Source organism: Emys orbicularis, chromosome 9 (genome assembly GCF_028017835.1).
Source record: "Emys orbicularis isolate rEmyOrb1 chromosome 9, rEmyOrb1.hap1, whole genome shotgun sequence".
In the NCBI taxonomy this organism is placed as follows: domain Eukaryota; kingdom Metazoa; phylum Chordata; order Testudines; family Emydidae; genus Emys; species Emys orbicularis.
This window is the reverse complement of record NC_088691.1, coordinates 49,300,306-49,325,449: the sequence shown is the minus strand read 5'-3', so window position 1 is coordinate 49,325,449 and position 25,144 is coordinate 49,300,306. Positions and strand designations below refer to the sequence as shown.

Sequence of the window (25,144 nt, the reverse complement as noted above, 5' to 3'; positions counted from 1 at the left end):
GGACCGTTCTCTGGAATGTTTATCATACCAGGCCTTTTGCTCTTCCTGAGCATCCTTTAGGTTTTCTTTAGCAAGGGCTAAAGAGTGTCGGAGGGTGTTTTGTAGGTTGCTTACAAAGTCTAGAATGTTAGTTCCTGGAGAAGGCGTAAACCCCTCCTATTGCTGCTTCACCAACTGTAATGGCCCCTTAACCTCGCAGCCATACACAAGTTCAAATGGTGAAAACCCTAAACTGGGATGTGGTACAGCCCTGTAGGCAAAAAGCAACTGCTGCAACACTAGGTCCCAATCATTGGAGTGTTCATTTACGAATTTACGTATCATGGCCCCCAAAGTTCCATTAAACCTCTCCACCAGACCATTGGTTTGATGGTGATGAGGGGTGGCAACCAAGTGATTCACCCCATGAGCTTCCCACAGGTTTTTCATGTTCCCTGCCAGGAAATTAGTTCCCGAATCTGTAAGGATGTCGGAGGGCCAACCTACCCTGGCAAAAATGTCTGCTAATGCCTGGCACACACTTTTAGCCTTGGTGTTGCGTAAGGGTACAGCTTCCGGCCATTGGGTAGCAAAATCCATGAAAGTCAGTACGTACTGCTTTCCTCTGGGTGTCTTCTTTGGGAAAGGACCCAGAATATCCACAGCTACTTGCTGAAATGGGACCTCAATTATGGGTAGTGGCTGGAGAGGGGCTTTAACCTGGTCTTGGGGCTTTCCCACTCGTTGGCACACCTCACAAGACCGGACATAATTAGCAACGTCCTTGCCCATTCCCTCCCAGTGGAAGGACTTCCCCAACCGGTCTTTGGTTCTGTTCACCCCAGAATGGCCACTGGGATGATCATGGGCTAAGCTCAAGAGCTTTACCCGATACTTTGTGGGAACTACCAACTGTCTTTGAGGATGCCAGTCTTCCTGGTGCCCACCAGAAAGAGTCTCCTTGTATAAAAGCCCTTGTTCTACAACAAACCGGGATCGGTTAGAAGAGCTGAGAGGCGGTGGGGTGCTCCGCGCCGCCTCCCAAGCTTTTTGAAGGCTGTCATCTGCTTCCTGCTCGGCCTGGAACTGTTTCCTTGATGCTGGAGACATCAGTTCCTCCTTGGACTGTGGACTGGGGCTTGGTCCCTCTGGAAGCGATGCAGGTGCTGGGGCTTTTTCCATTGACTGTGAACCGCTGTCCGCTGGTGCACTATGTGGTATTTCAGGCTCTGGCTGAGCCTCTTGGGTAGGGTTATCTGCTGCTTCCACCAGTTCAGACTCGCTGGTGCCCTCTGGCATTGGAGTTGTAGACGGGCTTGCAAGCGCTGGACTCAGTGTTGGCAATGGTTCTGGTGCTGGGTGCGTTGCCAGTTCCGGTTCTGGGACTGGCTTTGGCTGGGTCTCTGGGATTGGATCCACTACGGCTGTTGCAGTCGTTGGCAGGGGATCCGGTTCCACCACCTGGTTTTGGGTCTCCGGTAACACAGACGGGGCCCTGGTGGACGGCTCAGGAACAGGGATGGGGGTGAAAGCTTGCTTAGCCTGGCTGCGGGTGACTATTCCCACCCTCTTGGCTAGCTTCACGTGGTTGGCCAAGTCTTCCCCCAGCAGCATGGGAATGGGATAATTGTCATAGACTGCAAAAGTCCACATTCCTGACCAGCCCTTGTACTGGACATGCAACTTGGCTGTAGGCAAGGTTACAGACTGTGACACGAAGGGTTGAATTGTCACTGTAGCCTCAGGGTTGATGAGTTTGGGGTCCACTAGGGATTGGTGGATAGTTGACACTTGTGCCCCATTGTCCCTCCAAGCGATAACCTTCTTTCCGCCCACTCTCAAGGTTTCCCTTCGCTCCGAGGGTATGAGAGAGGCATCTGGGTCTGGGGTTCTTTGGTGTGATTGGGGTGTAATGAACTGTAATCGGTTGGGGTTCTTGGGGCAGTGAGCCTTTATATGCCCCAGTTCATTACATTTAAAACATCGCCCTGCTAAGGTATCACCGGGGCGATGTTGGTTGATGGAGACTGGTGTGGTGGGGTGAGAAGGCGTCTGGGGTTTCCCTTGGGATGTGGGTGGGGCCTTGGGTTGTCCCCGGTGATAAGGTTTTGTTTCGGCTTGCCCCTTCTGATATTCGCTCCAACTGCTACTAGCTTTTTTCTTTTCTGTCACCTCCACCCATTTGGCTCCAATCTCCCCCGCCTCGGTTACAGTTTTGGGCTTCCCATCTAGGATGTACCTTTCTATTTCCTCAGGAACACCCTATAAAAACTGCTCCATTTGCAATAGGAAGGGCAACTCTTCCGTAGATTTAACATTTGCTCCTGATATCCAGGCATCCCAATTTTTCCCAATGTGGTAGGCATGTCGGGTAAATGACACATCAGGTTTCCACCTTAGGGCTCTGAACCGCCGACGGGCATGCTCAGGTGTTAGCCCCATTCTGATTCTGGCCTTGTTTTTAAAAAGTTCATAACTGTTCATGTGTTCCTTAGGCATTTCAGCCGCCACCTCTGCTAAGGGTCCACTGAGCTGCGGCCTCAGCTCTACCATGTACTGGGTTGGAGGGATGTCGTATCCAAGGCAGGCCCTTTCAAAATTTTCTAAGAAGGCCTCAGTATCATCGCCTGCCTTGTAGGTGGGGAATTTCCTGGGATGGGAAGTGGTACCTGGAGAGGAGTTGTTAGGATGGTCTGATGCACCCTGCCTAGTTCTTGCTGCTTCCAGTTCCATCTCTTTTTCTTTCAGCTCCATCTCTCTTTTATGGGCCTCCTGTTTGGCTTTTTCTTCTCTTTCTCTCAGCTCCATCTCTCTTTTATGGGCCTCCTGTTTGGCTTTTTCCAGCTCCATTTCTCTCTTGTGGGCCTCCTCTTTGGCTTTCTCTTCTCTGTCTCTCAGCTCCATCTCTCTCTTGTGGGCCCCCTCTTTGGCTTTCTCTTCTCTGTCTCTCAGCTCTATCTCTTTTTCTTTCAGCTCCATAGCTCTCTTGTGGGCCTCCTCTTTAGCTTTTTCTTCTTTGGTAGTCATTTTCCTGGTTTTCTTGTGCTGGGTCACACCCCTCTGCAGTTGACTGAAACTGGGATGTACTTAGCTCAGGCTCCTGCTGAGTGCTGCTGAGTTAACAGAGACTTTCTAACAAGCTACTCCCGAGGATGTAAAAAGAAAAAAGAAAAAACAATTCACCTTGTAAATTCCTTTTACCAGTCGTTTGCTCATTAATTGAACCCTTCTCTTAACAAAGGACCTTGTTAAAAAAAACTTAACACCTCTGCCTTCAGGCAAGGAGAGATAAGATATGCATCTACCTTCAGCTCTGCTTTCCAAGCAGCTAGAAGGAAAAAAAAATCTTACTGGCTTTTGGGTTTAAAACGATCCCACCGCTGTGCCACCATGTCAAGGCTGTATCCCTACTTTGAACTTTAGGGTACAAATGTAGGGGCCTGCATGAAAACTGCTAAGCTTATCTACCAGCTTAGCTCTGGTCCCGCTGCCACCATTCTCGATGGATTCCCTCCCTGGGAAGCCTTGAGAAACCTTTCACCAATTCCCTGGTGAATACAGATCCAAACTGCTTGGATCTTAAACAAGGAGAGATTGACCCTTCCCCCCTCCTTCCTTTCACCAACTCCTGGTGAATACAGATCCAAACCCCCTTTGGATCTTAAAACAAGGAGAAATCAATCAGGTTCTTAAAAAGAAGGCTTTTAATTAAAGCAAAAGGTAAAAATCATCTCTGCAAAATCAGTATGGAAAATAACTTTACAGGGTAATCAAACTTAAAGAGCTCAGAGGAATCCCCTCTGTCTTAGGTTCAAAGTATAGCAAACAAGATAAGCACTTTAGTAAAAGGTACATTTACAAGTTGAGAAAACAAAGTAAATCTAAGACGCCTTGCCTGGCTTTTACTTACAATTTTGAAATAAGAGAGACTTGTTTAGAAAGATGGGGAGAACCTGGATTGATGTCTGGTCCCTCTCAGTCCCAAGAGCGAACAACCCCTTAAACAAAGGACACACACAAAAGCCTTTCCCCCCCCAAGATTTGAAAGTATCTTGTCCCCTTATTGGTCCTCTGGGTCAGGTGTCAGCCAGGTTACCCGAGCTTCTTAACCCTTTACAGGTAAAAGGATTTTAGAGTCTCTGACCAGGAGGGACTTTAGTACTGTACACAGTATGGCTGTCACCCTTCCCTTTATAGTTATGACACTCCCCCACTGCAACTTGAGACCATTACTCCTTCTTCTGTCATCTGCTACCACTGAGAACAGTCTAGATCCATCCTCTTTGGAACCCCCTTTCAGGTAGTTGAAAGCAGCTATCAAATCCCCCCTCATTCTTCTCTTCTGCAGACTAAACAATCCCAGTTCCCTCAGCCTCTCCTCATAAGTCATGTGCTCCAGACCCCTAATCATGTTTGTTGCCCTCCGCTGGACTCTTTCCAATTTTTCCACATCCTTCTTGTAGTGTGGGGCCCAAAACTGGACACAGTACTCCAGATGAGGCCTCACCAATGTCGAATAGAGGGGAATGATCACGTCCCTCGATCTGCTGGCAATGCCCCTACTTATATAGCCCAAAATGCCGTTAGCCTTCTTGTCAACAAGGGCACACTGTCGACTCATATCCATATTTATAGAGGCAACATGATATTATTTTCTGTCCTATTATCTATCCTTTTCTTAATTATTCCCAGCATTCTGTTTGCTTTTTTGACTGCTGCTGCACATTGCATGGATGTTTTCAAAGAACTATCCACAATGACTCCAAGATCTCTTTCTTGAGTGGTAACAGCTAATTTAGACCCTATCATTTTATATGTATAGTTGGGATTATGCTTTCCAATGTGCATTACTTTGCATTTATCAACATTAAATTTCATCTGCCATTTTGTTGCCCAGTCACCCAGTTTTGAGAGATCCTTTTGTAGCTCTTCGCAGTCTGCCTGGGACTTAACTATCTTGAGTAATTTTTTATCATCTGCAAATTTTACCACCTCACCGTTTACCCCTTTTTCCAGATCATTTATGAATATGTTGAATAGGACTGGTCCCAGAACAGACCCCTGGGGGACACCACTATTTACCTCTCCCCATTCTGAAAACTGACCATTTATACCTACCCTTTGTTTCCTATGTTTTAACCAGTTATCAATCCATCCCCTTCCCTCTTATCCCGTGACAGCTTACTTTGCATAAGAGCCTTTGGTGAGGGACCTTGTCAAAGGCTTTCTGAAAATCTAAGTACACTATATCCACTGGATCCCCTTGGTCCACATGCTTATTGACCCCCCCCAAAGAATTCTAGTAGATTAGTGAGGCATGATTTCCCTTTACTAAAACCATGTTGACTCTTCCTCAACAAATTATGTTCATCTATATGTTTGATAATATTGTTCTTTATTATAGTGTCAACCATTTTGACTGGTACTGAAGTCAGGCTTACAGGCCTGTAATTGCCAGGATCACCTCTGGAGCCCTTTTAAAAAATTGTCGTCATATTAGCTATCCTCCAGTCATCTGGTACAGAAGCTGGTTTAAATGATAGGTTACAGACTACAATTAGTAGTTCTGGAATTTCACATTTGAGTTCCTTCAGAACTGTTGGGTAAATACCATCTGGTCCTGGTGACTTATTGCTGTTTAATTTATCAATTTGTTCCAAAACCTCCTCCAATGATACCTCAATCTGGGACAGTTCATCAGATCTGTCACCTAAAAAGAATGGCTCAGGTTTGGAAATCTCCCTCACATCCTCAGCCATGAAGAACAATGCAAAGAATGAATTTAGTTTCTCCGCAATGGCCTTATCGTCCTTGAGTGCTCTTCTAGCATCTTGATAGTCCAGTGGCCCCACTGGTTGTTTAGCAGGCTTCCTGCTTCTGATGTACTTAAAAAAATTTTTTGCTATTACTTTTTGGCTTACTATTCCTCAAATTCTTTTTTGGCCTTTCTAATGGTATTTTTACACTTCATTTGGCAGTGCTTTTGTTCCTTTCTATTTTCCTCAATTGAATTTAACTTCCACTTTTTAAAGGATGCCTTTTTGCCTCTCACTGCTTCTTTTACGTTGTTGTTTAGCCATGGTGGCTCTTTTTTGGTTCTATTACTATGTTTTTTAATTTGGGGTATACATGTAATTTGAGCATCTATTATGGTGTCTTAAAAAAGTTTCCACACAGCTTGCAGAGATTTCACTTTTGGCACTGTACCCTTTAATTTCTGTTTAACTAACCTCCTCATTTTTGGGTAGCTCCCCTTTCTGAAATTAAATGCTACAACGTTGGGCCACTGTGGTGTTTTTCCTGCCACAGGGATATTAAATTTAATTAAATGATGGTCACTATTACCAAGCGGTCCAACTATATTCACCTCTTGGACCAGATCCTGTGCTCCACTTAGGACTAAATCAAGAATTGCCTCTGCTCTGGTGGGTTCCAGGACCAGCTGCTCCAAGAAGCAGTTATTTAATGTGTCTAGAAACTTTATCTCTGAATCCGTCCTGAGGTAACATGTACCCAGTCAATATGGAATACCTCCAACTACAATTTGCAACCCTGGCTGCGCAGCAGTCTCTCGTGGCGCGGGGAGCGCGATCGGAGATGCTTAATTAATTTTGCCTCCTCTGACATCCCGTGGGCCGGGACCAAGGAGGCCCTAGCAACCATTTACGCCGGGTTTTTGCCGTTCAGCGGCCGAGTGGGTACCGCCTCGGGAGCTGATTGGCTCCTCTGGCTGTCAATCTGTACCGTCCCCGTTTCTCACCATCTTGATTGGCCTTGGTGGGGACGGTGCTTTTCCCTCCTTCCCTTCGCGCTCACACGCGCCACCAGTTCCCAGTGACCGGCGCCTCGAGGTGGGTGCAGGGCAGGGAGCGGGCCGTGTTGGGCCCGAGGTAGTTATGGCCCCCGGGGGACATTGAGGCGAAGGACGGTCCCCATGGTGGTGAGTCCGGGACCTTGTAGGGAGGAGATTGGCCACGGGGGAAGGGGCGGGGCTCCTCGGGGGGGAAGAGTGTGGGTCGCCCGGTGGGGGTGAGCAGGGCGGAGAGTAAAAGATGGTCCCTGGATTGGGGGTGTTGCGAGGGGCAGGACAGGGTCTCTGCTGGTTTGGCCTCAGGTTCCCTTGGTGTGGGTCTTACTGGGGGCAGGTTCCTGTGGCGCCTATTGTCGCCATAGTTTCTGAACTGGGGCGGAACACGGTTTGCCCACGGGGTACGGCTATGCTGCGTGCTGGCTCGGGCTAAGGGGGCGCTGTTTAATTATGCTCAGGCTGTAGCCCGAGCTCTGGTCCCCTCCCACCTCGCTCTCCCGCGGCACCTGTTCTTGACCCCGTTGACAGTGTGTGTGCTTTTCTTGGCATAGACAAGACTTATGGTCCTGGAAAAGTAATGAAAGGATGAAATGGGAGGTAATAAGAGAGCAGAAGCTGAGCAGGTGAGATGGGGAGTTTGTTTTGTTGTGTGTGTTAATGCCTAGTTAACTTCAGTGACTAATATTTTGGAGAAAGCATGCTTTTATTAAAGCTTCAGCACCCTAACTCCTTCAGTTAAGGTGTGAAGGCTAACAATTTATGTCTGAAACATCAAACCAGCCCTCTAGGGTGGGAATTTTTTTTTTAAAGCAGAAAAAATCCTTCCAGTCTTTGTTTCTTAATGATGTATAAAGAAACAAGGGCATTTAGAGGGCAACTATAAAAATGCCACATTAGCAAATAGATAATGCATAAGCAATATATTTTTAATAGGGCTGTCAAGTGATTAAAAAATTAATTGTGATTAATCGCACTGTTAAAAAATAATAGAATACCATTTATTTAAATATTTTTGGATGTGTTCTACATTTTCAAATATATTGATTTCAATTCCAACACAGAATACAAAGTGTACAGTGCTCACTTTATACTTTTATTACGAATATTTTCACAGTAAAAAGCATATAGTATTTTTCAATTCATCTACACAGGGGTTCTCAAATTTTTGTACTGGTGACCCTTTCACATAGCAAGCCACTGAGTGCAACCCCCCCCTTATAAATTAAAAACACTTTTTGATATATTTAACACTATTATAAATGTTGGAGGAAAAGCGGGGTTTGATATGGAGGCTGACAGCTCGCGACCCCCCACATAATAACCTCATGACCCCATCAGGGGTCCTGACCCCCAGTTTGAGAACCCCGATCTACTATAAGTACTGTAGTGCAATTTCTTTATCATGAAAGTTGAACTTACAAATGTAGAATTATGTACAAAAAAAACCTGCATTCAAACATAAAACAATGTAAAACTTTAGAGCCTACAAGTCCACTCAGTCCTACTTCAGCCAATGGCTCAGACAAACAAGTTTGGTTACAACTTGCAGGAGATAATGCTGCCCTCTTCTTGGTTACAATGTCATCTGAAAGTGAGAAGAGGTGTTCGCATGACACTGTTGTAGCCGGTGTCACAAGATATTTACGTGCCAATGCGCTAAAGATTCATATGTCCCTTCATGCTTCAGCCACCATTCCAGAGGACATGCGTCCATGCTGATGACGGGTTTTGCTCGATAACGATCCAAAGCAGAGCAGACTGACGTATGTTCATTTTCATCATCTGAGTCAGATGCCACCAGCAGTTTGATTTTCTTTTTTTTGATGGTTCAGGTTCTGTAGTTTCTGCATTGGAGTGCTGCTTCTTTTAAGACTTCTGAAAGCATGCTCCACACCCCGTCCCAGTCAGATTTTGGAAGGGACTTCAGATTCTTAAATCTTGGGTTGAGTGCTGTAGCTATTTTTAGAAATCTCACACTTCTTTGCGTTTTGTCAAATCTGCCGTGAAAGTGTTCTTAAAATGAACAACATGTGCTGGGTCATCATCCGAGACTGCTATAACACGAAATATATGGCAGAATGCGGGTAAAACAGAACAGGAGACATACAATTCTCCCCGAAGGAGTTCAGTCACAAATTTAATTAACGCACTATTTTTTTAATGAGCATCATCAGCATAGAAGCATGTCTTTTGGAATGGTGGCCGACGCATAAAGGGGTATATGAATGTTTAGCATATTGGCACGTAAATACCTTGCAGCGCCGGCTTCAAAAGTGCCATGCGAACGCCTGTTCTCACTTTCAGGTGATGTAAATAAGAATTAGGCAGCAGTATCTCCCGTAAATGTAAACAAACTTGTTTATCTTAGTGGTTGGCTGAACAAGAAGTAGGACTGAGTGAACTCCTAGGCTCTAAAGTTTTACATTGTTTTGTTTTTGAGTGCAAGTATGTAACAAAAAAAATCCACATTTGTAAGTTACACTTTCACATTAAAGAGATTGCACTACAGTACTTGTATGAGGTGAATTGAAAAATACTACTTATTTTGTTTATCATTTTTACAGTGCAAATATTTGTAATAAAAAATAATAGAAAGTGTATTCTGTGTTGTAATAGAAATCAATATATTTGAAAATGTAGAAAAATATCCAAAAATATTTAAAACATTTCAATGGGTATTCTATTGTTTAACAGTGCGATTACTCACAATTAATTCTTCTGAGTTAATCGCGTGAGTTAACTGCGACTAATCGACCGCTCTAATTTTTAACTATATGTAACTGACCGATTTAATTCTCTTTTGCATATATATATTTATATATATGTGTGTGTTAAGATTAAGCACATGAATTCTGTGGGGACATATGTACCTCTTTTGTGTCTCCAGTTGTTAGATTGATGAAGCTATCGGACTAACAGTGATGTGGCTGAATTGTACTCTCTATGGATAGTTACAAAACCTCTAAGACTTGTCTGAAGCCCTAAGACTTTTATTGTTTAAAGAAAGTGATATCAGTAGAGGAGAGACACTTAATGTAGAGTGTAGCATTTACTTTGTCTCTTCCATTGTGAATTTGGAAACTACTAAATAGCTAGTTATACATAATAAAGATTGCTGAGAAATGAATCTTTCAGGGAAAGGTGGGTCTCCTTAAGGAAGACTAATACTGGAACAACAGTAAAAGTATTGTGTGAGCAGCGGAGAGCCACACCAAAGGCTTATCTCTCCATGGAAAATCTTGTCCTCACCTCACCCTGTCTTTATTTTTCGTGGTGCAAACTGGGGAACATTGATGGCTGTCAGTATGCCGTGGAGTGTTCTCTCAATCATTGATTTCCTTGGTCTCTTCTATGTTTCCATTATAGATGGATTCCTAGCTGTGGTGTTCCAGCCAGGGTCTGAATATGGCAACCAAGGATTGTGTCTCCTCTGAAGAGGGCGCCTCATTAGAATTACCCCTTCCAGGACCGAGTGACTCTGATGAGCTGAGCAAATCCTACCCTTGGACCAATAAGAGTAGAAAAAGTGGGCTTTCCAGACTCTGCCGGAGTAAAGCTTCTTTGTCTGGTGATTATCGTGTAGCACTCTGAATTTGGCAATGTGAACTTATGAGTCAAGATATGTGTTCTTTCCAATGCCTTAAGACTTTCCCAATAAATTAGAAATGACACAGTTAAAGAAGTAATTGAAAAAACAAAACAAAAAAGAAACGTGTTCAGGAAGTTGTACCAAAGGGGCGAGGAGGAGGAGGTGGTTGAATCTAGAACAGATATAGGGATGTGGAAGGAATTTGACTACTTCTGAACCCAGAACATATACATGGGTTGGATGAAGGTCTTACTACATGGTGACTATTACCAGCATAATGGTTTATGTACCCTTATGTTGCCTTGTTTTAGACCAGAGGTTCTCAAACTGTGGTCCAAGTTCCATTCAGGTGGTCCGCAGATAGTTTCCTCTAAGGTGCGAACCTGGGGGCGGTTGCACACGAGAGAATGAACGGTCACCCACCTAATTAGTGGAGCTGCGCAGGCATGGCTCCACTAATTATGTGCCGAAACCCTGGAGAAGATGCACATGTAAGGTGAGGTGGTGGCTTTGGGGGGAATAGCGGGTAGTTGGGAGGGGGCAGTGGGGTGAGAAGAGGGGGTGAGAGGAATTTGGGATGTGCAGAGCTGCAGTGGCCAGAGAAAGAGGTGACTTTCCCCAGCTCCAGGGCTGCGGCTGCCAGGGAGAGACGGCCCTTCTTCCCAGCCTCAGCTCTGTGGCTGGAGAGAGACCCCCCTCCTTCCCAGCCCCAGCTCGGGGGCTGCTCTGGTGGGGGAGAGAGGGAGAGACCCTTCTTCCCAGCCCAGCTTGGGGGCTGCCACGACAATGGAGAGTGGGAGAGACCCCCCTCCTTGCCAGCCCTAGCTCGGGAGCTGCCGCAACAGGGGGGAGAGGGCACATCCATCACATTAGAAAGGTAAGATTACTGATATTAAAATGAGTTGTGTGCTTTTTATTTGTAGAACAAAAAAACTTTTATTATTAAGTTTTTTTTTTTTTTTTTTTTTTTTAAATATATAATGCTTTTATCCAAAGTGCTTTACAATAGTTAGCTAACAGTACAAACAACATTTGGAAAGATCATTAAGTGGTTCGCCGAGACCCTCAGCAAATTTCAAGTGGTCCGTGGGGAAAAAAAGAGTTTGAGAACCACTGTTTTAGACACCTTCTCCAGTACTGCCTACCCCTGAAAGCCGCTTGTTCTTTTGGGAGTGAAATGACTTCATAGGCGACACTGTGATCTTTCCTGAAGTACCTCTCTTTTGATGTAGGAGTTCTGAGAATTTCAGCACAGTCACTTGGCAAGATGTGCCCTACAGATTTTTGTTTGTTTGTTAGTAGTCAAAAGTATAGGTGGGTAAACAGCGCTTCCTCACCAGTTCCAGTGCTGCTGTAGTTATAAGCAGCTAATTAACTAGTTTCTGACTAAACAAATATTTAATGGGACAGTGTCTATGTAAAAATCATTAATAACAGCTTAGATTATTAAAACTGAGAGAATTTTTAAAATCATCATTTGTTCTTTTCTCAGCTTGGCCAAAAGAAAATAGACTAGTGAAATAGTGCATGGGAAGTAACATCACATTTTTCCAGCCTTTGAGTCATAGGTACTGGAATACTTAAATCTGATCCAAACAACTGTTCTTATTAACATTAAAAATATGAAAACATTTCTATTTAATACTAGGCTTTTGATTTTAAAGAGAGATTTTCAAAACCTTAAATTTTTAGACTAAACTACTTGACAGTTGCTTCAATGGGTGATTGATCTTTCCCTGAAAATTGTCTCCCCACTAAATGTTCTTTTATATAAGACTTCTTTAGCTACAGAGACGTTCATCTTTTTTCCTTTTTTTCTAGAGGATGGATGGACTTCCTATTGCTTATCTTCACTGGCTGCTCACAACATTTGTTCTGGCAATCGTGGTAACCCTTGGTCTCATTTGGAACTTGCCTCCTTATCCTGTTCAGTCGGTAGTACCTCTTCTTGTTCCTTCTTGAATGTCCTCAGTGTAGAGGAATCCCTCCAGTCGCTCCCAGCTGCTGTGTGCAACCCAAATAAAGCCATCTTCACTGTGGATGTCAGGACAACAGAGGTACAGGGAGTCCTCAACTTTATGACGTTTGCCTTACGATGAACGGCACTTAGACATTTCTGAATTGACACCCTGATTTGACTTACGACAATTGGTTTCGACTTTATGACGCTCCGTCCCGCAATGGAGTGGATTGCGGTTCCGAGTTACGACGTTTCTACTTAGGACGCAATTTTCAGGACCAATTGTGTCTTAAGTCCGAGGACTGCCTTTACCAGCCTTTTACCATGGCTGTAGCAGGACCACCCACTAAAAATGAGCTTTGTATAGTTCTGTTATAAACCACATAGCTTTATGTAGATTCAGACTTGTGTAATTTTTACTTGTATATGTAATGGAACTCGTAGTCATTATCATGTCTTTAAAATATGTGAGATTTATGTATCCCAAGTATAGTTTATAATTGGCAAAATGCACAAGACAAGATCAGACAGAACACTGATCTCTTGAGCCCTTTTCAAGCAGAGTAGGGGAAAATAAAACTTTAGGGCAAACTTTAATACAAATTATAAAATTTAAATATACACCTCTACCCCGATATAACGTGGCCCGATATAACATGAATTCGGATATAACGCAGTAAAGCAGCGCTCCTGGGGGGCGGGGCTGTGCACTCCAGCGGATCAAAGCAAGTTCGATATAACGTGGTTTCACCTATAACGCAGTAAGATTTTTTTGGTTCCCGAGGACAGCGTTCTATCAGGGTAGGGGTGTACTTGGAGTTCTCTGTACTTAGTGCTATATTCATTTAAGCTTATGGCCAGTGTATCTAGATGACTGAAAGTTTAGGCCTTTCTCATGCAGACATAGGTCCTACACTGAGTATGTAAAATGCTCTTTGTGGTACAAAATCGCTTTAAGAACTGTAGACACTGTGTGGTTAATGCACCTTTTGAAGGTCTGGAGCAGGTCACTTTATTTAAAATAAAAAAGACTGGTCAGCTGCAAGCAGCAGTTGCAGCCGCAGTAAGCTGGAGACAGAACTGTGCTTGATGTAGCTTGTAAAGAAGGACCCTTTCACTGTGCTAACTTGGATTATTTTACTGTAATCAATTTAAAGGAATTGTAATTAAGTTAAGAGCAAGGGTTGGCTAATCCAATTGGACTTTGGATACTAGTCTGCAGGTTGCTGATCAATTGTTTCTGCTGTTAGATATATCTAAAACTATAGTCCTATTTAGGATTTACTTGTAAATATAACATAATTTTATTTCACTAGATAGTCTTGTTTTCACAGGCCAAACAGCTGGAGGGTGCCGAGTAGTATACAAGAAGGGGAAAGATAAAAGGAAAGCTGTGTCTCTGTTTCATTTACCAGATACGTGACTATGGCTTTGTCTATACGACACGGCTTTTAGCGACACAGCTGTGTCGCTAAAAGTCGGGCAGTGTAAACGCTGTTTGTCAGCACTTTTGCCAGCAAAATACTTCCACCGCCTACGAGCGGGGTTCACGTTGTCGACAGGAGAGCGGCTCCTGCTGACAAGGAGCCATTTACACTGCCACTTGCCATGGCAAACTTTTGTCTTTTGGGGGGGCTTTTTTAAGCACCTGTGAATGACAAAAGTTTTGTCATTCAATTGGCAGTGTAGACAAAGCCTGAAGCAGCAGATTATCATAAAATTGAAACAGACATAGGAATACTACTAAGTATGAAGTGAAATACGTAGCAGGTTTCAGAATAAAAGTAGGACCTATCATTTCCAACTTCCATTGAGAGAAGATGTGACGTAATGAAATATTAGACCAGCCACCTGGTAGGAGAACTAGAAATAAAATTCTTACTGCATTCTTTTGCCTCTCTTCTAGATTCTCGTTGCCAATGACAAAGCCTGCAAGCTCCTTGGGTACAGTAGTCACGAGCTGATTGGCCAGAAGCTGTCCCAGTTGATATCAAAATCTACTCCGGGTATAGTGGAGACCCTAGGGGAGGAACATGTGGAGGCTGATGGATATGCAGCTGTGGTTTCTGGAACAGTGGTGTGTTAGATGTTCAAGCAAATAATCCCTAACAGAAGTACCCTTGTGTGATTATTTCAATTTAACTCTTCAGTGTCCTCCAGTACATGTCCCTGGGTTAGAGGTAACCTTTTGTCACTGTTTGACAGTGGAGGCATTTCTTTTTGAAAAGAAACTTTTATAAACATCTTTTGCCTTTTTAATTCTGGCTTATGAAGTCCATTTGGGAGGCACGCGTAAGATTCTTCCTTGTGTCAACTTGTATAGTCAGGATGACTCTTGCTCAAATGAATTCATAATGGACACTAGCCAATGTTAATGGCTCAACATAGAACAGTTTAATACTAACGCAAGATTCCCAAGGGCTGTCTCAATGTAATTAAAAAAAAATTAAACTCTTAAATTGCATTCCATGAATTATAATAGTTATCAAAGCTGTCAAATGCCATGAAATATCTGAGGATATATATGGCAAAACACTTAACTGAAAATGAAAGAACAATTGATATCTTGCCTTCAAGGGAATATAATAAGCCATAAAGTATGTGGAACTGTCTGAGAGAAATGTCTCAAAAAAAGCCTTTTTTTTTTTTTTGCTGCTATTGTCCACAGTTATTGCGTGTGCAAATATTCTGGAGGGAAAACGAGCTCATATCCTCTCCGCAGGTCTTCTCTTTTAAAAGAGATTTACAACACTTCAGAACTACAGCTTTCTCAGCCCTAAAACAAGTTTGGGGAGAAAAGTGAAGGTTTGGTTGGCTGAGGCCCCAGAATAAAAATTAGCATTTCTGGCAGCTGTTCAACTCAAAATTTGTGCTATTAAATATATTTTAGAGACTTCTTGTGGTGTAGTATAAATACATAAACCCTTTCTATCACAAAACTAGTAAGGCCTGATATGAACAGGGCAGGGGGGGAAAGGGAGTAAACCTCATATGAAAGAATCCTCTTATTTGAGAGGAATCTATTCCAACAAGAAATGAAACTGGCATTTTTGCAGTTGAAATTAATAAAGCTACCGTTGAAGTTGAGTCTGCTGGTTTATTTCCACAATAACGCCACCGATAACTCTTCTTGCAAGGATCCAGCTGCTCTTTTGGTTATTGTAACTTACTGAGATTCCCATAAGGAATGCATCTTTGAATGTATGGTGTTAGAGTATCGTTTTTAAAAAGGCATGCAAAAGTTGGGAAATACCTTGATCTTTTTTCTGAGGTTGAAGAGAACAACGTAGTGTGTGTGATCAGTGAGCTATTTGCAAACCTTCGGCCCTTTATATTAGAGCCATATTTATTCTAACGAAGCAAAAACACTGGCTCTTACTGAGGACTCCATGTTGATTGTCCATGTCAGGTGTGAGGTTTAAAAACAAAGCTGTTATCCAAGCACAAAGAAGTTTTAATGTTTCATGCTCTTTCAATGGCTGAGTAACTTAAACAACTTTATTTGTAACAGCATTTCAGCAAAGCCGCAATATTGGAGATACAAATGTATAAATATGCAGCTTGCATATTGATGATATGCATGCACTGAATGTGCCGTGGTCTCGTTTTTAGTGTCTGTTTGCATACTTATACACTGAAAGGGAAGATAGGAAATAGTTCAAGACATAAAGGCATTAGGTCGGATCTTTGGCTGCAGCCAAAGACCACCAAGTGCAGTGTAGGAACAGTGCGTACGAAGGAGTTGCTTTTGTCTCCTGTAATCCTTCGTAGGTGCAGGCTCCTGTTCTAACTTAGAACAGACTCAAAGATGTTCTAAATTATTCCAGTTGTCAGTGCCCCCAAGAAGGGTAGAGTAACATTGGCCAGAGAGTGCCTCATTGTATGGTGCCAACTGCTATCTTCTGTTTTTAGTTTACACAAAAAGAGGAAGCTTGATTTAACTCAGGGGTTCTCAAACTGGGGGTCGGGACCCCTCAGGGGGTTGCAAGGTTATTATATGGGGGGTTGCAAGCTGTCAGCCTCCAACCCAAACCCCGCTTTGCATCCAGCATTTATAATGGTGTTATAAATTAAAAACACTTTTTAATATATTTAAGGGGGGGGGTTGCATTGAGAGGCTTGCTATGCGAAAGGGGTCACCAGTACAAAAGTTTTGAGAACCACTGATTTAACTGTTCCTTCGTGTGTTAGTGCTTTATAAGTATAGTGGGATTGCCCCAAGATTACCACTTTGTCTCACTTGTAGTTCATCTCAGATATGACAGCTCAGCTTTGCTTTGCAATCCTATAGTCCTGCCCAGAACTGTTTGTCAAACCCCCTATAGTACAAATGGAGGTTCCCATTTAACTGAATGTTTTGGAGAATGCAAGAGGAATTGGCACCATTAAGGAAGACTTTTTCACTTTGCCCTGTTCGAAAAATTAATAGAAAGATCCCTTATCTTGCATTTCTAACAGCAAAAGAGAGACATCTCAGATCGAAATCTTATTCAGCTCTCATTGCCCTGAAGCTGTTGGTAGGTAAAAAGAGACATGTTGGTATACTGTATTTAATGCTGATTTCTGTTAACAGGTGGATGTTATAGGACATAGCAATGAGAAGATCCCTGTCTCAGTCTGGGTGAGGAGAATGAGAAGCAAGGACAACCGATGCTGTGTGGTTGTGCTGGAACCAGTGGAAAGACTCTCTGCCTCTGTTTCCTTCAGAAGTGATGTGAGTGTTCTGTTCTATTAGTCACAAAATGTCAGAGCAATTTGACATAAAAGAGCTTTTGTGCAAGTGAGGGGGTCTTAAAAGCCTTAACAGACAATTTAGTACTCATGACTATGAAAGATGTATGTAGTACTGGCTAGAGCCAGGTGTAGTGTGGGCAGACTCTGCAGATTTCTCCCACGCAGCTGTGCCAGTTCATCTCAGTCTTGACTTGCACTTTCTAACATGATTAGCTGAGTGGTCTCTCCTCAAGGCACACTTTGCAGTGGAATAGATGGAATACTGCAGGTGAATTAAGACATGATTGTAAATCTTTGTGTACAAGCACTTTTTGTTGGGGGAAATCTCAGATTCTGTTTTTCCACTTGCCTCACGTGGATTTTAGCTACATGTGGTTTCCGTGCATAAAAATAGTGTCAGAGTGGCACTGTATTATGCCGCATCTGCTTACTGAATCAGTGGTTGTTATTGGTATTGTCTCTCTTCATGGGCACTTCCAGCCATATTGTTTGATATTAGCATAAACTGCTGTTTGGGAATGGTGTGGCCTGTGGTTAAAACATTACAATTATGAGGGTCATGTGAACTCTTTTTAAGGGAGAGATTACATCGTGTGACCTTCTTTTTGCACATCTCCATGGTTACACATCATTGGAAGAAGTAGTTGGGCACTACATAACAGACCTGATTCCTTCGCTGCAGATCCCTCCTCCTGGCAAGAAAATTCCAAAGGTACTGTGTGGTCTATCAACTAAGCTGTTCCTTGCTCTTCTCACTTGTGATATAAATATTGCACAGTCTTCATATTTCATATGCGTTGGCTTTCTCTAGTTGGGTAACAAATAGAGCCTTTGGTGGCAGATTTAGCACCTAAGACCTAAGTCTCCTGATAATGGCTATGGAGTTGTTGGTTGCTGTTCAGGTGTTTCCTAGCTAGGTAATGAGCTAGGGCTTTCACTGCAGAATCTCTCCTAGTGAAATAACACATTCTCCCCTCTACCCCCCCACCACCCGGAAAGCTTTCCTGTGCATAACCTGATGTGCATGCTGTAATGTAAACAGTGTTTCTCTTTTTAGAATCTCAAGATCCAGAGATCTGTAGGTCGAGCCAGGGAGGGCACAACATTTCCTCTCAGTTTAAAGCTGAGGGCTAGCCTTCCTGATGAGGACCAAGTCCCAGTGGTTGAGGATGGACTCCTACAGGAGTGCAAGACAGGATCTTCCACAGACTATTCTTACTCTGCCACTGTCTGGGTTTTCACTGCCATCAGTGGGCTTATCACACTCCAACAAGATGGGACCATCTATGGCATCAACAACAGTTTTGCTTTAATGCTGTTTGGCTATGAGAGAAAGGAGCTGCTGGGAAAGGTGAGGCCTGAATTTTCGCCCCTCCTCCCCCCAAAAATGATTGGTGTGTCTTAATGCTCTCAAGTCTGCCAGCAAAAGAATCCATTCCACTTGCTCAGTTAGAACTGTTGTTTTCAACAAATAAGTGTGGGGTGGTTGTTGGTGCATAAGTTAACTTCTGAACAAAGGATTGCTAAATTTTAAGTATGCGGGAGCAGACTATGCAATCTCTTGTCTTCCATCACTGTTGTGGATCATTTTTGTCTGACTTCCCACAAGGATCAGATTGGATTGCTTTCTCCACCAGCACAGGTTATTGGCATCTGTCACCAACCAGTGAGGAGTCAGTCTGGTTCATACTGTTGCACTCTGTATTTTAGAACATCACCTTCCTGATTCCTGGTTTCTGTAACCACATGGATAGAATTGATGAATCCTCCTTGCCATTTCCCCCTCTTGATGATTGCATGGAGACAGAAAATGGACGAACCTCTGGAGATATTAAAAGAGCCCAGCGGGGAGACTGTTGTATAGCAGATAGTAGTGAAGGTAAAATGACCTGAAAGGGGAGAAACATGTCACTGAAAATGGTTGTGTGTGCTATGAAATCATTGCATTTCTGTATAGTTGAAACCACGTTTGAAATAATCAGTTACATTGCATGGATGGAAACTTGATTTTACTTCTACTTCCCTCTGCATTTCTAATGGCAAGAAACCAAAGAACATGCCAGTTCAGAAATAATTATACCAAGAATAAATAATACCTTGCATGTATAGCATCCTTTTTTCTCAAAGCACTTTAAAATGTTTGAAATGTAACTGGCTTGACAGAGGTGTCGATATGCAGAAGTCTACTGTATTAGCATTTTAAAGGAGAACCTTAATATTGGTTAGCCAATATTTGGAGCTTTGCTGGTTTGTTTCTGTTAAGAGGAGAAAGTGCTGATGAGTCAGGTATATTATTTGGTGCAATCCTGTCCATTTACAAAGAATGGACACACCTTCCTGTTCCCCTGAACACAATAGGAACAAAGAGGAGACAGTTTATTTCTTTGCTCACAGTTTCCAAGTGTACCTTTCCAGACAGGGCCCTGTCTACAAGAAGCTCTTTCTCTCTAGGCTTCCTTGCTATCACTGCTTCTCTGGCTTTCTCATGGCTTTTCTTGCTCTGACACACAGTGGCATTCCGAACAGTGCTCCAGCCCCTGCATTTGAAATCTGTTCCCAGGGATATTCTTCTTCTTCTCCCTGAGTTAGTTCGTGTTCAGGCCTTCCGTGTGGCCTGTGCTTTGGATGGTTGCTTCTATTGTTTTCGCTATCTTACTCCATAAATGAGTTTAATTGCTTCTTCCATTCAGCCAGAATAAAGGGCAGCTGGCATGCCCTTCAGCAGTATGTGATTGTCTATGGATCAAATACACACTTGTTGTCAGCTAGCAACATCCTCCAACATAAGTCAAATACAAAAGAACAGTAAAAGTATTTTAAAGATGACAGAAGAATTCTCAATCAAGTAGAGTTGCCATGTTGGAGAATGCATTTGTGAGCTGAATACCTGGGGTGGGGGAAGCAAGAAATTTATCAAGTTGCTGTAAGGTATGTTCAGTCCGTTTGTCATTGTAGTTAAAATTCTAGTTTAACAAAAGAGCTCTTGTTGGTGTTTTGGTTAGTTAATTTTACTACTTAATGGAGCTGTTAAAATAATAGACCTGGTGTTACAGCGTCTTGGTAAATTCCTTGCTTTTTCATGCATTGAAATCAGAGCTGTATTTCCAAAGTATTAGTGTACATCTTCCAAAATGAGCTCCTTTTGAGAAATAGCTATGCAATGGCAGCTACCACTGTGATCGCTCTCAGCTGGAAACAGTGGTGAGTATTTCTAAAAATTCTCCTGGAAATTCACTTTTAATATGCTGAAATACTTTTATCTAACAAATGAGCAATTACTGTAATCTAAGGCATTCTTGCTAATCACACTATTTTTCTTATAGCAAATTCTTAAGGTGTGTGGCTTTATTTTGCATGCTTCTTTTTGAAGAAGAAAAGGCGAGGGGAATGGTTTTGGTTACTGTGTTCAGCAAACTTCTAGCTGTCACTGATGCACACAACCATTCTATAAGATTCCTTATATTTAAAAGTACCTCTGGCTGCTTACTCTGATCACATTTCAGCAGTATGTCTTCCCATCCACTCTGTTTTGTCTCTGTTCTTTTCCTTTCATTCTGTTCTTTTCCCTTTCCCTCTGTAGCAGCTGCTCTCTGGCACCAAATATGTATGTATTGATGAGGATCAGTGGCTTTTCAAAAGCGCTATTGTCATCTGTTAATGAAATAACTTAGAGCTTTCCTTTTGAAAGCAAACCCATGACCTCCAATGCAAGCTTTTATTAGTGCAGTGGACTTGACTCATAGAATTACTTCCAAATCCTGGTGGTTTGGCTGCTCTGGATAGCATTTGCTTCTGTGAAGATTCTGGATAAAGTAATGTCGAAGTTTCCATTATAACCACTGTCTCCATAATCTCAGACTTTTAAAAGTATTCTCCTTCTGCATGGGTATTTTCCATGCTGGGTCTCAATGCAAAGATAGATGAAGATATTTTAAGGAGCGTCTGAGCCATAATACTTTTTGTGGACAAACGTGGAATTGTGTGTGTATTGTACAGGTGAGAAGTAAGTTAGAAATTTAAGCAAAACAAAGTCTTAAAGTGTTTCAGAAGGCTGGCTTTTCTACAGTAAATTCCAGATTGAGTCATGTTATAATCCAAGACAAAGGACTCTCATTTCTCCCTTTCTGCAAACTGTAGAGGTTCAAATTATAGTTTGAGTGTGTGTTGGAGTATTTTGGTACTACACCCTTTGGTAAGCCATTAAGGGCTAAATTTGCTACAGGAGTAACTCCAATGGAGTTATGCCCGCAGAGAATTTTGGTCCTAAATAATAAAATTAGAGATCTGAGATGAGTGAACTATTATATGTTGGTCATTTGCACAAGGCAAATGGCAGCTGTTTGAGGATTTAGGATTATTGGCTTCACATTTCCCTCTAGTTCTCAGCTTTGTCCTCTGGTTCCTTTTTGGATGTGGTGGCTGGAACCAAAAGGAATTGTTGGACTTTCAGTCTTTGCCAAATAGATTCTGGGAGGAACTTTTCTTGTTTAGTCTAGATTTAGTCACTTTGTATCTTCATTTTGTAGCTGTATACAGCCTAGTTTAGCTGTATGTAGTTTTGGTAATGTCTGTTTACTTTACCTCGCATCCTCACTTGCATTCTGATTCCCTTTGGATATTTTTGCCCTGTAACAGACCCTGTTTCTGTTCTATGAGTCTTTCCTTAAACCTTTGAGCTTTGTTCTCCTGTCTATCCTAGATGCGCAATTTGGGTGAATTAAGGTTACCATAGCAAACAGAACTTTTTTTTTTCTTTCTTGATTTTGGAGTGGTTTGGAATAACTTTAATGTTAAATAATGTAAATTCTCTTGTATTGCATTTGTCATAGGCTTTTTGTGGGGATCTGAGATTCACTTTCCCAGGTTTGAACAGAGTGGTAAATCCAAAAGTAGTGCTCGGGTTCTTCACCTACCCAGTGGTTTCAGGGCTGATGCTTTCTTCTGTTTTTCTCCACCTATGTGTTTGATGCTTTAGCACTCTGCCATGCTTTCCTGGGAAGCTAAGTTGTGACCCCCCTTTGTCACCTGGGTCAGTTCAACTCTTTAAACTATTAGGTACTAGATACAGAGCAGGGCCATTCCCAGGCTTCTTGAGCTATGAAAGCTGACATATCTGCAATAAAGACTAAATCTGAAGAATTGTCTCGTCTCATCTTGTTTGGTACAGATGCCAGCCTCTTGCTTGCTGGAGATGCAGTCCTCCTGCTACATGATAAGCAGAAACTAGCAAGGAGCCAGGCAGAAGAGATTTTCACTAGTGCAGAGACCTGGCTGAACAGTGGGAGCAGTTTGCCATCTACTCTCTCATCACCTGCAGTGATATCCACACATTTAAATGGGTAGGTCTTATATGTGCACTGTCACAGCTTCTATAAACCAAGACAGTTAGCAACAACTGCAAGAAATATTGTTCCATGATTTGTAAACTGAACTAGGAGGCGTCAGGAGAGTGTTAGCCTCCTGTACTTGGTTTTCTGCAGCTGAGTTGGTATCTGCAAGGCAGATAAAGCATCTTGCCCATCTCTGCTGCTTCTTTAGTCCTACCCATACTCAGCCTGTTAGATTACCCACTACCACCACTCTGACCTGTAAGGATCACTTTCTCCCCAGCTAGAAGTGATACCTAGCTTCTGTCTGCACTAGGTCAGGAACAGATTTAAAGAAGTGTTTAAACACAATTCCAGCTAAACCAATTTCTAACATTGCTTGGCCCCATTTATGCTATCCAGCAAAAGTGTTCTAGGAACTAGTCTAGCCGGAACTATGTTTTAAACAGTGTTCCGTCCTTCTCAGAGTCACTATATGCTGTGTAAAAGTCTTGGTTCATTTAGTACTTAGTCTTCCCATAGAACTTTGCACTCTGTTAGTAGGACAGCCATCTATTTCTTAGACAATCTATTGGAACAATGTTTAGCAGCCTGTTCCATATGCTAACTTTAGCCATTCCTTTGCATTAAGACTGGATTTTCCATGAACTGGGAAGTCTGCACCAAGAGTTTCCTACTGAATCTTATAAAAAAGACATGTGCAAGTTGTGTATTGATGAATTCTTTCTCATTCTTTTCTGGCCCTGACATGAATGACACATTTGAATCCCCTATAGTGTGGACTGTATTGCTACTGGTGGCCTGCCAGCCACAGATGAACAGCCATTGCCTGAGAGCCAGCATGATGGAGTCTTCACGGTGATGGAAACTGCAGAAACTAATAACTCACCCCAGAGGCTCTCTGCAGCAGACTCTCCCAAACTATCTGATTCAAAACAATCAGTTTTCGGTCAGGATACAGAAGTCCCAATGAGAGACCGTGATGGTCCAGTACCATCTGAGACTCAGCAGGTGAACGTTGATGTGACCGGTAGCTTTTCTGACCTGCTGCAGGAAGAACATCAAGTCCTTGTGGATTTAGATAGCCAACTGAGCTCTAGGTTACCATATGAAACCATGAAGTGTCAATCTTCCTCTGAACCTCAGGGAAAGGCTACTTTACTACTGGACCCTCAGATGCCTGTTCCCTGCAGATTAGAAGAAACTGAGACCAGTGATTTGAATAGATCTTTGTGTGACGCTACCTGTCTCTCATTTGGGACACCAACACTAGATGAACCGTGGCTTGGGGCAACATCTTACTGCAGACAAGATGTGCAAGCCCATGTGATTACAGAGCAGTTTGCAAATACAAAGTCGATGAGTGGGACAAGAAACTCCAGCTTTGAGCAGATGACAACAGAAAACTCCAAACTGACTGATTGTTCATCCTTCCTTCCTGTTGGAAGGAGTAATATCCAAGATGTTTGTTCAGGAAGTCTACTAGCTTGTGATGCCTCTGCTTTGGCGGCTGCCATTAATTTCAAAGAAATCCAAGAACCGGGCACTAAGGTAAATTGCATTTGCGAAGGCCTTAAGGAACTGGACCTGAACATTGGTGCAGAGCTGACTTCAGCCAATTGTTCAGATGCTACTTCAGATCTTCTAAGGACACACTTGCCTGATGTGGTGGATTGTGACTTAGATACGGACAGCCCCTTGGCCCAGAAGACTAATTCCTCTACAATTGAACAGGAAGAGCTCCTGTTGAATAGCACTTCCCCAAAGGGTGGCCAGGGGTGGTTGAACTTCATCAGACATTTGGAAAATATTCAAGAGGATTCCTCCAGAACATCTCCTTCAGTGCCTAAAAGTGCTGCCGAGAACATGGGGGATCATCTGAACGGAAGCCCTCTGAACAATGATGTGAATCCCCAAGAAGACTTTCTGCTGTTCAAGCAGCAGAACTTGAAAATGCAAGTAATATCCACTCCTATGAAACCAGAAGCTACATCTCCGTCAGTTCCTTTGCTTGTATCCAAGATCCTGGAAGGCAGCTACGCTGGGAACTGCTATCACAGAGATGGTTCACGACTAAGTAAGTTTAAACCAGTGATAATTTCTGACCCTTTGAAGCTTTTCATTAGACACACTTCTTTTCCTTTCTGAAAGAATGCAAATGATTCTGGGATAGAGGATGGGAGGAGGCTTTGGAGTTACAGGAGGAAAAAGGTTCATCTGTGGGCCAGTCTGTTTTCATTGTCCAAATGGAGTGAAATGCAAAGTAAGTAGCATAAATGATGAAGAGTAAATTTCTCTTAAAATTAATTGATTTAGTAATCTCAGGTGGTGGTCAAAACAGAATTAAGGAATCTTGGTTTTTGTTTTTGCCAGATATTTTATGTGACCATACCCTTTAATCGGAAAGCTGCTAGCATTTAATATAGCACTTGAGTTGTGAGCTCGGAGACCTTTCATCCACTCCTACAGTTTGATCCAACAGCTTCTGATGTACAGCTCCCATTTATATGTCACCTAAAGGCTGCATCCATAGCTCCCCCTTTGACAGGCATTTTCTTTAACCTGCCATTTCTAAGGGTGCAGTCACTGCTCTTCTGTGGGTGGTTATTCGAAGAGTCACTAGAACACTTGCACTATTGTCTGCCACCTTCTAATGGCCAAACCCTTAGTTAGGCTTCACTTAATTCTTACTTGGGCAAACTCCCATTGACTCCAGTGGGAGTTCTCTGAGTAGGGGCCTCATGATT

At 42.8% G+C, this 25,144-nt stretch overlaps 1 protein-coding gene across 1 annotated transcript in view; it reads left to right on the top strand.

The window, feature by feature from the left end:
- Positions 1 to 6,831: 6,831 nt before the first annotated feature.
- The window catches only part of PASK (PAS domain containing serine/threonine kinase), a 40,580-nt gene continuing 22,267 nt past the window's right edge, over positions 6,832 to 25,144 (top strand). Inside the window, exons 1-11 of the mRNA XM_065410915.1 lie at positions 6,832 to 6,919; positions 7,339 to 7,410; positions 10,154 to 10,355; positions 12,198 to 12,433; positions 14,243 to 14,413; positions 16,910 to 17,050; positions 17,648 to 17,782; positions 18,128 to 18,421; positions 18,781 to 18,949; positions 22,238 to 22,409; positions 23,174 to 24,474. Coding sequence (XP_065266987.1) covers positions 10,193 to 10,355; positions 12,198 to 12,433; positions 14,243 to 14,413; positions 16,910 to 17,050; positions 17,648 to 17,782; positions 18,128 to 18,421; positions 18,781 to 18,949; positions 22,238 to 22,409; positions 23,174 to 24,474 — 2,782 coding nt within the window. The 5' untranslated portion in view covers positions 6,832 to 6,919; positions 7,339 to 7,410; positions 10,154 to 10,192. The remainder of the gene's footprint in view (positions 6,920 to 7,338; positions 7,411 to 10,153; positions 10,356 to 12,197; positions 12,434 to 14,242; positions 14,414 to 16,909; positions 17,051 to 17,647; positions 17,783 to 18,127; positions 18,422 to 18,780; positions 18,950 to 22,237; positions 22,410 to 23,173; positions 24,475 to 25,144) is intronic.